The 15,432-nt window shown below is 46.2% G+C and overlaps 1 protein-coding gene and 1 gene segment (V, D, J or C); one reads left to right on the forward strand and one right to left on the reverse strand.

The window, feature by feature from the left end:
- The first annotated feature begins 8,947 nt into the window (after positions 1–8,947).
- Positions 8,948–9,625, forward strand: LOC132133710 (Ig kappa chain V region K16-167-like). The segment is given in 2 exon segments: positions 8,948–9,026; positions 9,144–9,625. Coding segments are annotated over 2 exon segments (366 nt in total).
- Positions 9,626–11,972: 2,347 nt separating this feature from the next.
- On the reverse strand, positions 11,973–14,980 carry tmed6 (transmembrane p24 trafficking protein 6). Its single transcript, XM_059546310.1, has 4 exons — positions 14,650–14,980; positions 14,444–14,570; positions 12,544–12,701; positions 11,973–12,274 (listed from the first exon to the last, which is right to left on the reverse strand). Exons 1-4 carry the CDS (start codon positions 14,860–14,862, stop codon positions 12,044–12,046), a joined length of 729 nt encoding a protein of 242 aa, XP_059402293.1. The 5' UTR covers positions 14,863–14,980; the 3' UTR covers positions 11,973–12,043.
- Positions 14,981–15,432: the final 452 nt, after the last annotated feature.

Below are 15,432 nucleotides of genomic sequence, written 5' to 3' on the forward strand. Positions count from 1 at the left end.
CTGGTGGACACATGAATTGGGTGGTGGTGACTGCAGCAGCAGAGGTGGCCCCCAGGAGAGGAGAGATCAGAGGACTCGAGGCTTAGGATAGCATCCTGATCACCGCTTAGCATAAGCTTCTTCTGGCCGGAGGCCTCAGCCTCAGCGCACCATGGAGGAAACATGTAACCAGAGGGTTTCTGCCCACTGTCTAGCCACCGAGAGGGCCGCCACATAGACCTTCAGGGTGGAGTGGGTCAGCCCTGCGGAGAGCCTGCAGGTACTCCAGTACTGTACCATCCGGGCAGTTAACTGGGTCGAGCTGGCGGTCTCTGCACCAAGAAGTGAAAACTTCAAGGCATACAGTTTCCTCATTGAGGGAGCTCTGGATTGGAGAACGGTCTTACAACCTCGGTTGAGAGATCGGAAGCTAAGAGTTGTGCCTCCTCAGAGACCACACCTACAGCCTCTAAGCTCCATTGGGGGCGCACCCTCCGCCTGCGAGAGGAGATCTCTCCTGACGGGAACCTCCCATGGAGTGTTGTCAAAAAGAGAAATCAGGCCCAGGAACCATTCCCGGCCCGGCCAGAACGGGGCTACTAACAGCAGCCGGACTCCGCCCCAGTGCACTCAGGGGAAAAATGTACAGATGAAGCCTCGGCCACGTCTGTACAATGGCGTCCAGCCCCAGTGGAGCTGGATGAATCAGCGGAAGCCAGAGGGGACAGTGAGATGTCTCTCGCAAACAGATCCACCCGAGTCTGGCCAACCTCTCCAACTCTGCTTCATCACCTCGATGTAAAGGCGCCTTTCCCCGGGCCTCGGCCCCTGCCTCAACAGGATGTCTGCTCCCATGATGCCCGGGAATGTGAACTACTCTGAGCAAGAGGAATTTGTCCTGGGCCCACACAAGGATCTGGTACGCTAGTTGTATAAATGGCGTGAGTGCAGATCTCCTTGGTGGTTGATGTAAAAGACCACCGCTGTGTTGTCGGTGCGCACCAACACATGGTGACCTCTTAGGTCTGGGAGAAAATAACAGAGTGCACGAAGCACGGCCAGCATCTCCAGGCAGTTGATGTGCCATGTCAGATGGCGACCACTCAACAGACCGCGGGCAGGGTGGCCACTCATGACCGCACCCTAGCCGGTGAGGGACGCGTCCATCGCTAGCATCACGCGGCGACAAGGACCTCCCAGCACCGGGCCCTGAGACAAGAACCAAGGCTTCCTCCACATATCCAAGGCACGTAGGCAGCGCCGTGTGACCTTTAGCATGCGAAGTGGGTTTCCCCTCAGGGAGAACCCCTTGGTCTTGAGCCACCACTGTAGGGGTCTCATGTACAGCAGGCCAATAGTATTCACGTTGGACGCAGCTGCCATCAGACCCAGCAATCTCCGTGACTGCTTGACAGTGAGTGACCTCCCTTCTCTTACTCTGTCACGTACGGTGATATAGAAAACGAGGAGAGATCCAAGTGCAGGTATGTGACTTTATTAAAGGGCAAATCCATAGGGTAAACAGTCCAGGCAGGGTCAAAACCAGAGAATCCAAACCAACAAGAAAACAGAACAGAACACAAGGCAAGGGCAAGACTACGAACTGTATCTCACATACAACAAGGACTCCGTGACTAAGACTCAGACAGACCAGGTATAAATACACAAAAGGATAATGGGGAAACAGGAGACAGGTGGGGAACAATCAATTAACTAAACAAGGAGGAAGGTGACCAAATAAGGAGACAGGAAGTGATAATATGATAAACACCGTGGGAACTGAGGAAACCCAGGGAACACAACCCAGACACTGTGACAGTACCCCCCTTCTACGGAGCGGCTCCCAGACGCTCCAAGACAGACACAAAACAGAGACCAGGAGGGAGGCGGACAGGTGGAGGCTCAGGGGGAGGGACGGAGGGCCAGAAAAGAAAAACATGGGGAACAGGCACCAGAATGTAAACACAACACAGAAAGACCAGGAGGGAGGAGGACCGGAGGAGGTTCAGGGGGAGGGACGGAGGGCCAGACTAACAGAAAGGAACAGGGACAGACATTAACACAAAAACAAAAGGAAAAAACAACATGAAGCCCCCCAGGGGGGAGCAGAAGACCACCACACCCTTGTGGTCAGAGCGGAAGCCCCCCAGGGTGGAGCAGAGGACCACCACGTCCTCGTGGTCGACGCCAGAGTCCCCCAGGGCGGAGCGGAAGACCACCACAACCGTGTAGTCAGAGCAAGCGCCCCCCAGGGCAGAGCAGATGACCACCACGCCCCTGTGGTCGATGCCGGAGTCCAACAGGGCGGAGCAGAAGGCCACCCAGTGACTTGACCTGACTCTGAAAGGTCCACGATGACTAGCCCTGTCTCTGGAAAGTCCATGGTACCTAGCCCTGGCTCTGGAGTGTCATCGGTGACTGGCCCTGACTCTGGAGGGTCATCGGTGACTGGCCCTGACTCTGGAGGGTCATCTGTGACTGGCCCTGACTCTGGAGGGTCATCGGTGACTGGCCCTGACTCTGGAGGGTCATCAGTGACTGGCCCTGACTCTGGAGGGTCAACGGTGACTGGCCCTGACTCTGGAGGGTCAACGGTGACTGGCCCTGACTCTGGAGGGTCATCGGTGACTGGCCCTGACTCTGGAGGGTCAACGGTGACTAACCCTGACTCTGGAGGGGCCACCGCCTCGGCCTCCGGAACAACATCGGGCACAGCATCGGGCACCGCCTCGGCTCCGGGCACCGCCTCGGCATTGGGCACCGCCTCGGGCACCGCCTCGGCATCGGGCACCGCCTCGGCCTCCGGAACGGCATCGGGCACCGCCTCGGCCTCCGGAATAGCATCGGGCACCGCCTCGGCCTCCGGAACAGCGTCGGGCACCGCCTCGGCCTCCGGAACAGCGTCGGGCACCGCCTCGGCCTCCGGAACAGCATCGGGCACCGCCTCGGGGACGACGACGGCCTGCTCGGGAACGTCCTCCTGGACGGCAGCGGCCCGCTCGGGAACGTCCTCCTGGACGGCAGCGGCCTGCTCGGGAACGTACTCCGGACTTTGAAGAACGGTAGACGTCTGTCTCCTCCTCCTCCGCCCTCTATGATGGCCAGTCGGTGGCACCTTGTCTGGAGACTCAGGCATTGAGTCGGCCATCTTGTGCTGTGGCGCTGGGCTGACGGCCATCTTGTGCTGTGGCTCTAAGCTGGCGGCCCTCTTGTGCTGAGGCACTGACTCAGCAGCCATGACGTGAACCGCCTTGGGAATCTCTAGGATCTTTGATAACCTTTCGAAGTACTCGAGAAAGGTGTCAGCGGCCATCTTGGGCGTTGGTGCTGAGCTGGCAGCCATCTTGTGCTGTGGTGCTGGACCTGCGGCCATCATGGGCAGTGTCGCTGGCCTTCTCCTTCTGCCCTGGTGAGATGGCGGCTCTGGTCCCTCCCACGTGAGCCCCGAGTCAAAGGGGGGCCATGGTGGAGAGCGATGCTGGGCTTCCTCTCGCCCACCTCCTCCTCGGCGACCTCCCCTGGTCCCGCGAAACACGACCAGGCGGGTTCCCTCAAAACGATTGCTTCTCTCTCGCTCGGTGGCTGGGGAAGAAGCGTTAATCGACATACCGCTGGATCTCAGAGGGACGGAGTCCTTCTGTCACGTAAGGTGATATAGAAAACGAGGAGAGATCCAAGTGCAGGTTTGTGACTTTATTAAAGTGCAAATCCAAAGGGTAAACAGTCCAGGCAGGGTCAAAACCAGAGAATCCAAACCAACAAGAAAACAGAACAGAACACACGGCAAGGGCAAGACTACGAACTGTATCTCACATACAACAAGGACTCCGTGACTAAGACTCAGACAGACCAGGTATAAATACACAAAAGGATAATGGGGAAACAGGAGACAGGTGGGGAACAATCAATTAACTAAACAAGGAGGAAGGTGACCAAATAAGGAGACAGGAAGTGATAATATGATAAACACCGTGGGAACTGAGGACACCTAGTGGAAACCCAGGGAACACAACCCAGACACTGTGACACACTCTCATGACTGCAGTGAGGATTGACTCGATCCGAGCAGGAAACATACGTGCCTGCATCGTGGTCGAATCCCACACCATGCCCAGATAAGTGGTTCTCTGTACTTGAGAAAGCACACTTTTCTTGCCGTTGAGTCTTAGCCCCAGATCTTTCATGTGAGCGAGAATGACACCTCGGTGCTGAACCGTCATCTAATCAGATTGAGCTGATATCAACCAATCGTCAATGTGGTTGAGTCGTGAAAGTGTGGGGTGAGAGTGCAGGCCAAGTGGAAGATCGGTATTGGTAGGCTTTTGCCCCCAAAAGCAAACCTCAGGAACTTCCGATGAAGAAGGATGGAGATAAGTGCATCTTTTTGATAGATCGTGACACCAGTCATCGGACTTGGCCTGTGCAGGCATGCTGAACTTCAGTCCCCTGACTGAGCGGTTCAAAAAGCACAGATCTAAAAAAGGACACAACACCTCATCCTTCCTCGGAACAGTGAAGTACCATCTATAGGACCCGGACTCTGCAACCCAAGGAGGGACCACCTCGATGGCCTCCGTCTTCAGAGAGAGTCTACTTCTGTTCCATTACCAGAGCCTGCTTGGGGCCCACAAGAACTGGATTCTGTGGCCTCTCACTACAGTGTGCATGACCCACTGAGACACATTTGGCAGTAGTTTTCACGCTGCCAAATAGTCTACTAAGGGAATCAGCCTCTCAAGACTGATCTCTGGTGGCATCAGAGCAATTAGCTAAGAGAAGCGCTCGCTGGAGACCGCTGTGCCCTGGAACACCGGCAGGGTTGGCAGATTGATCTCCTGAGGGCACTGAGGAGAGACGGGCACCATGTAATGCGGTGTACACCGCTCTTCCCCAGAGGGGCCTGCCCTCCGAGGTCCTGAGCAGCAGCATCAGGACTCTTGTAGCTGAAGTCTCCTAAAAACAACGGTCCTCAGACCCACGTCGTCTGCTAGGAAGACTAGACCAGAGCCTGCTCGGGGCAGGACCCCGTGAAGTACACTTGGCAGGGGCTCCCACACCGACATGTGACCTCCTAAAGTCAAGTCAAGTCAAGTCATCTTTATTTATATAGCGCTTTAAACAAAATACATTGCGCCAAAGCAACTGAACAACATTCATTAGGAAAACAGTATGTCAATAATGCAAAATGATAGTTAAAGGCAGTTCATCATTGAATTCAGTGATGTCATCTCTGTTCAGTTAAATAGTGTCTGTGTATTTATTTGCAATCAAGTCAACGATATCGCTGTAGATGAAGTGACCCCAACTAAGCAAGCCGGCGACAGCGGCAAGGAACCGAAACTCCATCGGTGACAGAATGGAGAAAAAACTTTGGGAGAAACCAGGCTCAGTTGGGGGGCCAGTTCTCCTCTGAGCAGACGAAACCAGTAGTTCAATTCCAGGCTGCAGCAAAATCAGATTGTGCAGAAGAATGATCTGTTTCCTGTGGTCTTGTCCTGGTGGTCCTCTGAGACAAGGTCTTTACAGGGGATCTGTATCTGGGGCTCTAGTTGTCCTGGTCTCCGCTGTCTTTCAGGGCAATAGAGGTCCTTTCTAGGTGCTGATCCACCATCTGGTCTGGATACGTACTGGATCCGGGTGACTGCAGTGACCCTCTGATCTGGATACAGACTGGATCTGGTGGCCACGGTGACCTCGGAACAAGAGAGAAACAGACAAATATTAGCGTAGATGCCATTCTTCTAATGATGTAGCAAGTACATAGGGTGTTATGGGAAGTGTTTCCGGTTCCGGTTTACCTAATTAATGCAGCCTAAAAATCCTTTAACGGATTTGGATATTAAAAGCATATTAGTATGTTATGTGTAAGCCAGGTTAAAGAGATGGGTCTTTAATCTAGATTTAAACTGCTAGAGTGTGTCTGCCTCCCGAACAATGTTAGGTAGGTTATTCCAGAGTTTAGGCGCCAAATAGGAAAAGGATCTGCCGCCCGCAGTTGATTTTGATATTCTAGGCATTATCAAATTGCCTGAGTTTTGAGAACGTAGCGGACATAGAGGATTATAATGTAAAAGGAGCTCATTCAAATACTGAGGTGCTAAACTATTCAGGGCTTTATAAGTAATAAGCAATATTTTAAAATCTATACAATGTTTGATAGGGAGCCAGTGCAGTGTTGACAGGACCGGGCTAATATGGTCATACTTCCTGGTTCTAGTAAGAACTCTTGCTGCTGCATTTTGGACTAGCTGTAGTTTGTTTACTAAGTGTGCAGAACAACCACCCAATAAAGCATTACAATAATCTAACCTTGAGTTCATAAATGCATGGATTAACATTTCTGCATTTGACATTGAGAGCATAGGCCATAATTTAGATATATTTTTGAGATGGAAAAATGCAGTTTTACAAATGCTAGAAACATGGCTTTCTAAGGAAAGATTGCGGTCAAATAGCACACCTAGGTTCCTAACTGATGACGAAGAATTGACAGAGCAACCATCAAGTCTTAGACAGTGTTTTAGGTTATTACAAGCTGAGTTTTTAGGTCCTATAATTAATACCTCAGTTTTTTCAGAATTTAGCAGTAAGAAATTACTCGTCATCCAGTTTTTTATATCGACTATGCATTCCATTAGTTTTTCAAATTGGTGTGTTTCACCGGGCCGCGAAGAAATATAGAGCTGAGTATCATCAGCATAACAGTGAAAGCTAACACCATGTTTCCTGATGATATCTCCCAAGGGTAACATATAAAGCGTGAAGAGTAGCAGCCCTAGTACTGAGCCTTGAGGTACTCCATACTGCACTTGTGATCGATATGATACATCTTCATTCACTGCTACGAACTGATGGCAGTCATATAAGTACGGTTTAAACCATGCTAATGCACTTCCACTGATGCCAACAAAGTGTTCAAGTCTATGCAAAAGAATGTTGTGGTCAATTGTGTCAAACGCAGCACTAAGATCCAATAAAACTAATAGAGAGATACACCCACGATCAGATGATAAGAGCAGATCATTTGTAACTCTAAGAAGAGCAGTCTCAGTACTATGATACGGTCTAAATCCTGACTGGAAATCCTCACATATACCATTTTTCTCTAAGAAGGAATATAATTGTTAGGATACCACCTTTTCTAGTATCTTGGACAGAAAAGGGAGATTCGAGATTGGTCTATAATTAACTAGTTCTTTGGGGTCAAGTTGGAACCAGTCTCGTGAGACTGGCCTCTAGTGCACCTAGAGCCACTAGCTCGGTGCCCTGAAGCGGCGGACCAGCATTGGATGACCATACTAGCTGCTCTAGAGACCTCCATAGAGGTAGCGAGCCTCTCAGCACCGCTACGTTTCCGGGCGGTAACTGAGAGAAGCGCTCGCTGGAGACCGCTACGCCCTGGAAAACCGGTAGGGTTGGCAGATCGATCTCCTGAGGGCACTGAGGAGAGACGGGCACCGTGTAATGCGGTGTACACCACTCTTCCCCATTATTAAACTTATTATTAAAAATGTCATTTGATTGTCCGCCGGTTCCCGCCTCCTTCTTTCAGAGGATTATGAAGTTTGTACAGCGTTACAGTGGTGCCGAAACCCGGGAGAAGGAGGCGGGAACCGGCGGACAATCAAATGACATTTTTAATAATAAATAAACACAAAACAGCGCGTCAGCACCTCACGGACGACTGACGTGCACAAATAAAAACCAAACACAACTAAAAGCCCAGGCCTGGTCCTCTCTCGTCCTTCACTATCGTCGCTCCACTTTTATATCCTTCCATCTCCTCCGTGGGACTCGAGACCGGTGGGTCGAGCAGGTGTCGCTCATTTCCAATCACTCCACCGGCCTCGCTCCTGTTCCCACGTCTCTCGGCCCCGCCCCACTCGTCACAGAGAGAGACGCTGAAGGACACAACTCAGAATGATACATTCACTGCATCTCATCACAGAGTCAACAGTTGATTCAAACATTCAGAGCTCAGTTTGACTGCTGAGAGTGTCAGTGTGAACTGATGAATATGATCAAACCTCATCTCTCCATGAGTCCAACTCTACTGACTCATTTCAGAGAATAAAGAGTCAAACAGTCAAACTCATATTTGAGTGATTGTGTTCCTCTCAGAATAGAGCAGCTCAATCAGCAGATGTTCAGCGTCCTCACAGGAGCTTCATGATACAGTAAAACTACACAGAGTCAACAAACAGACAACCAACAGTGATCTCAGGAAATGTTTCAGTGTTTGAGGTTCATAATTTGACTACAGTCTTCTTTCACTATTTCCTTCAACTGCAGGTGTTTTCATGGTTCACTGAGTGACATTTGATTATAAAGTGAGTTAAAATTACCAAAATGTCGCTACAAACGATTTATAAAACCATATGCACTAAAATGTCCCTAAAAGCATCCCACACTATGAATCTTAGTTCATCTTAAATTCAAGCACAGTGTGAACAAACACAGCCACAAATATCCATTTATGAACCAGAACTGCATTCATGAGCAAAGAAAACCAGTATAGTTTTGAAATTTTTCTTTAGCTTTTAGTTTATATATTTATATAAGATTTCACCAATCTGTGCTTTCTTTTTTCTTTTCTTTTTTGACTTCTGTAATATTAATCAGTTTACTGAAGGATTGACAGCAAAATGTTTCAGTCTCACATCAAACTGGTTCACATGTATGAATCTATATGCTTTTATAATCTTTAATATTATTAGTTCTTTTATCAACTCGGAAACTAATCAAACATTCATTGTAGAGAGTGTATTCCTAGTTTATATTCATCACAAAGTATTAAGCATGTAATGTTTTGTAGAACAGGAATGTGCATGAAGAAATTAATTTGTGCTCTGAGACTGACAGCTGTCTGTTGTGAGTGTGAAGATCATTTACATAGAGACACTTTGCATGAGAGAGTTTATAGTGCTGTGAGTTTAACACTTCATGACTGAGAGCAGAACAGAACACAATCTTCATCATCACACAAGACAAAACAACAATGAACAACATCGTCATCCTCATCTGGACCATTGCAGCTTTTATTCAAGGTGTGATACTTTTTGATATGAATAATAAACTATTGTTGTTTTGACAAGTTTCAATATTCCAATATTCTGATAAAAAGGTGATTTACAAACAAAATGACTTTATTTTCTCTTGTTCAGCATCCAGAGGAGTCACTTTGACTCAACCTAAAGTGAAAACTGTCCAGCTCGGTCAAACAGCTACAATAGAGTGTCATATAGATGTAGGAATATACAGCACTCACTTATACTGGTATCAGCAGAAACCTGGAGATGCTATTAAACTCCTGATATATTATATAAACACCCTCCAGTCAGGAACTCCATCTAGATTCAGTGGCAGTGGAACAGCAAATACTGGACGTGATTTCACTCTGACCATCAGTGGAGTCCAGACTGAAGATACAGGAGATTATTACTGTCAGAGTACACACAGTGGTCCAGTGTTCACACAGTGATAAAGAGTCATACAAAAACCTCCGTCAGTCAGACTCACAGTGACTGCACTGATACAGCTGAGAGATACTGCAGCTGCTGATGGATGTTATTTTCTGTTATTTCTTATAACAGTCTCATTCACTCAAAAATGTTGAAGTCTTGTAATGATTTGTGAGTCTTTTTTGGATCTTCCTTTGGATCACAGTGAAAATCTCAAATGTTGTATTGTGTTAAGAATCATTCTGTGATTTAAAGTCAGTGGTAAAAATGATGTTTTGGAGTTTTCACTTTTTCTCACATTTCTTAGAATTCAGTAAAATTATAGCTTGATTGGAATTAACTCAAAGAAACTCTGCTCACAAGTGATATTTAGTGATATTTAGGTTTTCCACTTTTTTCAGTCCTTTATTGGTGATTTTTTTTCAGTGGAAATGAAACCACAGTCATAGTCAGAATAATTAATATGATATTTTATTGTAAGTTAATATAATGAATTTTATATTTTAACTTTGCAAGTCATAACAAAGAAGCATTTGAAAAGCAAAAACATTTGTAGGGTTTGTCTTCCTCTGCTGGTGTAGTGTCGATGTTAACAGCAGGGTTTGTCTCCCTCCGCTGGTGTAGTGTCGTTGTTAACAGCGGGGTTTGTCTCCCTCTGCTGGTGTAGTGTCGTTGTTAAGACCGGGGTTTGTCTCCCTCTGCTGGTGTAGTGTCGTTGTTAACAGCGGGGTTTGTCTCCCTCTGCTGGTGTAGTGTCGTTGTTAACAGCGGGGTTTGTCTCCCTCTGCTGGTGTAGTGTCGATGTTAACAGCGGGTTTGTCTCCCTCTGCTGGTGTAGTGTCGATGTTAACAGCGGGGTTTGTCTCCCTCTGCTGGTGTAGTGTTGATGTTAACAGCGGGGTTTGTCTCCCTCTGCTGGTGTACTGTTGATGTTAACATTGGGGTTTGTCTCCCTCTGCTGGTGTAGTGTTGATGTTAACACCGGGGTTTGTCTCCCTCTGCTGGTGTAGTGTTGATGTTAACAGCGGGGTTTGTCTCCCTCTGCTGGTGTAGTGTCGATGTTAACAGCGGGGTTTGTCTCCCTCTGCTGGTGTAGTGTCGATGTTAACAGCGGGGTTTGTCTCCCTCTGCTGGTGTAGTGTTGATGTTAACACCGGGGTTTGTCTCCCTCTGCTGGTGTAGTGTTGATGTTAACGGCGGGGTTTGTCTCCCTCTGCTGGTGTAGTGTTGATGTTAACACCGGGGTTTGTCTCCCTCTGCTGGTGTAGTGTCGATGTTAACGGCGGGGTTTGTCTCCCTCTGCTGGTGTAGTGTTGATGTTAACACCGGGGTTTGTCTCCCTCTGCTGGTGTAGTGTTGATGTTAACACCGGGGTTTGTCTCCCTCTGCTGGTGTAGTGTCGATGTTAACAGCGGGGTTTGTCTCCCTCTGCTGGTGTGGTGTCGTTGTTAACAGCGGGGTTTGTCTCCCTCTGCTGGTGTAGTGTTGATGTTAACAGCGGGGTTTGTCTCCCTCTGCTGGTGTAGTGTTGATGTTAACAGTGGGTTTGTCTCCCTCTGCTGGTGTAGTGTCGATGTTAACAGCGGGGTTTGTCTCCCTCTGGTGGTGTAGTGTCGATGTTAACAGCGGGGTTTGTCTCCCTCTGCTGGTGTAGTGTCGATGTTAACAGCGGGGTTTGTGTCCCTCTGCTGGTGTAGTGTTGATGTTAACACCGGGGTTTGCCTCCCTCTGCTGGTGTAGTGTCGATGTTAACACCGGGGTTTGTCTCCCTCTGCTGGTGTAGTGTTGATGTTAACAGTGGGTTTGTCTACCTCTGCTGGTGTAGTGTTGATGTTAACACTGGGGTTTGTCTCCCTCTGCTGGTGTGGTGTCGTTGTTAACAGCGGGGTTTGTCTCCCTCTGCTAGTGTAATGTTGATGTTAACAGTGGGGTTTGTCTCCCTCTGCTGGTGTAGTGTTGATGTTAACAGTGGGTTTGTCTCCCTCTGCTGGTGTAGTGTTGATGTTAACAGTGGGTTTGTCTCCCTCTGCTGGTGTAGTGTCGATGTTAACAGTGGGGTTTGTCTCCCTCTGCTGGTGTAGTGTCGTTGTTAACAGCGGGGTTTGTCTCCCTCTGCTGGTATAGTGTCGATGTTAACAGCGGGGTTTGTCACCCTCTGCTGGTGTTGTGTCGTTGTTAACAGCGGGGTTTGTCTCCCTCTGCTGGTGTAGTGTTGATGTTAACGGCGGGGTTTGTCTCCCTCTGCTGGTGTAGTGTTGATGTTAACAGTGGGTTTGTCTCCCTCTGCTGGTGTAGTGTCGTTGTTAACAGCGGGGTTTGTCTCCCTCTGCTGATGTAGTGTTGATGTTAACAGCAGGGTTTGTCTCCCTCTGCTGGTATAGTGTCGATGTTAACAGCGGGGTTTGTCACCCTCTGCTGGTGTAGTGTCATTGTTAACAGCGGGGTTTGTCTCCCTCTGCTGGTGTAGTGTTGATGTTAAAGGCGGGGTTTGTCTCCCTCTGCTGGTGTAGTGTTGATGTTAACAGTGGGTTTGTCTCCCTCTGCTGGTGTAGTGTTGATGTTCACTGCGGGGTTTGTCTCCCTCTACTGGTATAGTGTCGATGTTAACAGCGGGGTTTATCTCCATCTGCTGGTTTGGTGTTGAAGAGTCTCTTGAGGCAGTAGAGCTGCAGGTATCCAGCTGTGATGATGAGCAGACTCTGGACAGCAGACCAGATGTTCACATAAGTGGAGTTGGACTGAAGCAGGTAGAAATCGGTGCCACGTCTCATTCGCTCGTAGTTATAATGACGCCACATGTGGAAGACAAACCTCTGCAGCCTGCTGCTGCTTTCCTACATAAAGATTTGAGAAAAGTGAATGACATTCAAGGACTTACTATGTCAAAATAAACATTTTCAATGTAATTTTATTCAGTTGGCTCTGCAGGGGGAAGAATAATGATCTGAAATGAAATAAAATAATTTAATACTAATCAGATAGATTTCCTTAAAGAAATAAATATGATAATTAAAATATATGAGTGAGGAGGTTATGATAATTAATAGGAAGTAACATTTTGGTAAGGATGTGCTTGTTGCTGCTGGATGTCATTGTTTATTACCTCGATGAAGGACAGTGTACTATTTATCTGTTTTATATCCTCTTCTTTCTTTTTCTTCTCTTCTTCCTTTTGTCCCTCATAATACACACCAAAGTTCAGGAAAACCTGCATGCTCCCGAAGCGATTGTGGAAATTACTGAAGCACATCTGATAAAAACCTGCACAAAAAAAAAGATGATCAATTGTTTGTTTGTGTTTGTTTATTTATGAAGTCTACTAACTCCTCACTGGATGTTGTTCATTCTGAGATCATAAAAGCAGCTTTTCCAGTAATTTGGCCCCAGTGTTCAAGTGTTGATTAACTCATCTTTGGACATTGGTGTGGGTCCGAACTGCTTTAAACATGCGGTTGTTCAGCCTTTGCTTTAGAAATAAGATTTGGATAAAAGTTGCTTTAACAATTCTCGACCTGTCTCAAACATATCATTTCTGTCAAAGCTTTTGGAAAAAGTTCTTAAATACAATTTATTTATTAGAAACTTTTCAATCTGGTTTCACTACGTATCACAGTACAGAGTCTACTTTGCTCAAAATGTTCAATGATATTTTGGTTTCAGTTGATGCCTGAAAAATGCGGTATTGATTCTACTGGAACTTACAGCTGCCTTTGATACCGTGGATCATAATGTTCTTATTTGCTATTTAGAACATCTGATTGGTATCAGGGGCACAGCCTTATGATGATTCAGCTCATATCTCAAAGATAGGTCTTTTTCTCTAGAACTAGTTAAGTTTTCCTCATCATCTGGCCTAATTACATCAGGGCTCTATTCTGGGACCTCTTCTTTTTAACTTATATATGCGCCCTTTGGGGGATATTATCAGGAAGCAAAATGTTTCTTTACATTTATATGCTGATGATATACAGTTGTACCTCCCGCTAAAAGCTGGTGATTGCATTCAACCATTTCTGGACTGTATCTCAGATATCAAAAAGTGGTTATCAAATATCTTTCTCCAACTCAATGAGAACAAAACAGAAATTTTAGTTTTTTGTCCCCAAAAATGACAATGGATATTATTAAGGAGCTGGGCAATCATTTCCCCTACATTTCCACACAGGTTAGAAACCTGGGCGTCATCATTAAACAAATTAATTCTGTCATTAGGAACAGTTTTTATCAATTACGGGTCATCTCCAAACTTAAATCATTTTTGTCAATTCAGGATTTGGAGAAGGTTATTCATACTTTTATTACCTCACGTTCAGATTACTGTAATTCACTGTACTCAGTTTTCCTCAGTCATCACTTTCTCGCCTCCAGTCGGTACAAAATGCAGCTCCAAGGCTGCTTACTGGGGCAAAGAAATATCACTGTTACTTCAATTTTAGATTCACTTCCCTGGCTTCCGGTCCATTTTAGAGTTCAGTTTAAGATTCTCTTTGTTTTTAAAGCTCTTAACAATCAAGCTCCATCATAGATCTTATTATCCCTTTGCCATCTACCAGACTTAATATCCGCTGACAGGACTATTTTATATGTCCCTCATTCCCATTTGAAAACTATGGGTGACAGAGCCTTTTCAGTCACTGCCCCCCATCTGTGGAACCAATTGCCTCTAGACTGCTGCCTTGCACCTTCCATTACAATTTTAAATCAAGGTTGAAAATTTATCTTTTCTCCTCAGCATTTTCTCTTCATTGTTGTTTTATTGTCTGTATTGTTCTGCACTTTGGATAGCTTTGCTATGTTTAAATATTTGAAAATCAATTTTGCACTTAAAATATATTTTGTGTCATTTTCCTCTTAATGTTTCAAATAACAGTATACAAAACAGAACAACATAATTTTTTAGTTTTGAGGTGAAATATTCTGTGTCTGCCATTCACTGCATGATCCATATGAACTTGTTCATAACCTAGCAGCAGATATAAAACTCTTATCAAGGAGATTCTCACCAGTCTCCTTAACACTGAAAGCAATCTGACCACTTGCATCGTCAACTTTGCCGACTATTAAACCGCTCGGAGCATTAACAGTCACAGAGAGATGTCGGTCCAGAGCCACACCGGTCACCAGCTGGACCTGAACAAATACACAGTGAGCTACAACATTCAAAGGATTCAAGACCATACTAATATTTACATGGAGAAAGTTGTTTTACCATGAAGTTTAAGTAGAAGTGCTCGCCGAAGTGAGCAAAGTGCCAGTAGCACTGGAGGTCTCCAGCACGCAGCATGATGGAAAAGTCATACTGATCGGCTCCCCAGAAAAGCTCCTGATCAGAAAGCTCTGGATGAGGGTCCTTCAGCGCTCCACTGTTGCTCAACCCAAATAATAACAGAAGCCAAACCAGATAAAAGCCTTTCTGTAACATTTCAAATGTGAATTATAACTGGTAATAAGCTAAATGAAACAGATGAGCTGTTCAGTTTGAGTGCACTGAAGTTTCTGCTGATGATTAACTCTGAGTCGAACATGTGGCTGGAAAATTTGTTCTGCCCTTTACAGCTGGGAAAATCCAAGTTAGGACACAGGTGCTCTGGAAATCATTTCTGAAGTGCCCTCACAGCATTTGTTTACAATACATCTTGAATCCTCATACTTATTGAAAAAAAAAAAACCTTGAATTAGCTAGGCCTTCTTTGTGCTAAAACTATGTAAAATCTCCACCATTTGTATTATTATTATTATTATTATTATACAATATATTTTACATTTAAGGTGATTTACATTCAGTATACAGTTATTTTTCTTAAACACCATTGTTTAGGTTTTTTTTTTCGTTCACTTTCTCTGTGGCTTCTGTCTGTTTTCAGTGTGGGAATGAACAGCTCATCTTCTTCTTTTCTTCTCCAGAGGGCAATCGAGAGGATTTTTCACTCTATGAGAGCAACACACAGTGCTTAACATATTTATTAGACCACCACCCAATGTAAGCTTTGTG

This window comes from Carassius carassius, chromosome 50 (assembly GCF_963082965.1).
Source record: "Carassius carassius chromosome 50, fCarCar2.1, whole genome shotgun sequence".
Lineage (NCBI taxonomy): Eukaryota > Metazoa > Chordata > Actinopteri > Cypriniformes > Cyprinidae > Carassius > Carassius carassius.

What these genes read in the sequence shown, in the direction of transcription:
- tmed6 (XM_059546310.1), bottom strand. Translation starts at nt 14,862, where the DNA reads ATGTTACAGAAAGGCTTTTATCTGGTTTGGCTTCTGTTATTATTTGGG. An exon ending in ACTTCTACTTAAACTTCATG is followed by an intron (nt 14,571 to 14,649) that starts GTAAAACAACTT and finishes GTATTTGTTCAG; the next exon opens with GTCCAGCTGGTGACCGGTGT. An exon ending in GTACACTGTCCTTCATCGAG is followed by an intron (nt 12,275 to 12,543) that starts GTAATAAACAAT and finishes ATCTTTATGTAG; the next exon opens with GAAAGCAGCAGCAGGCTGCA.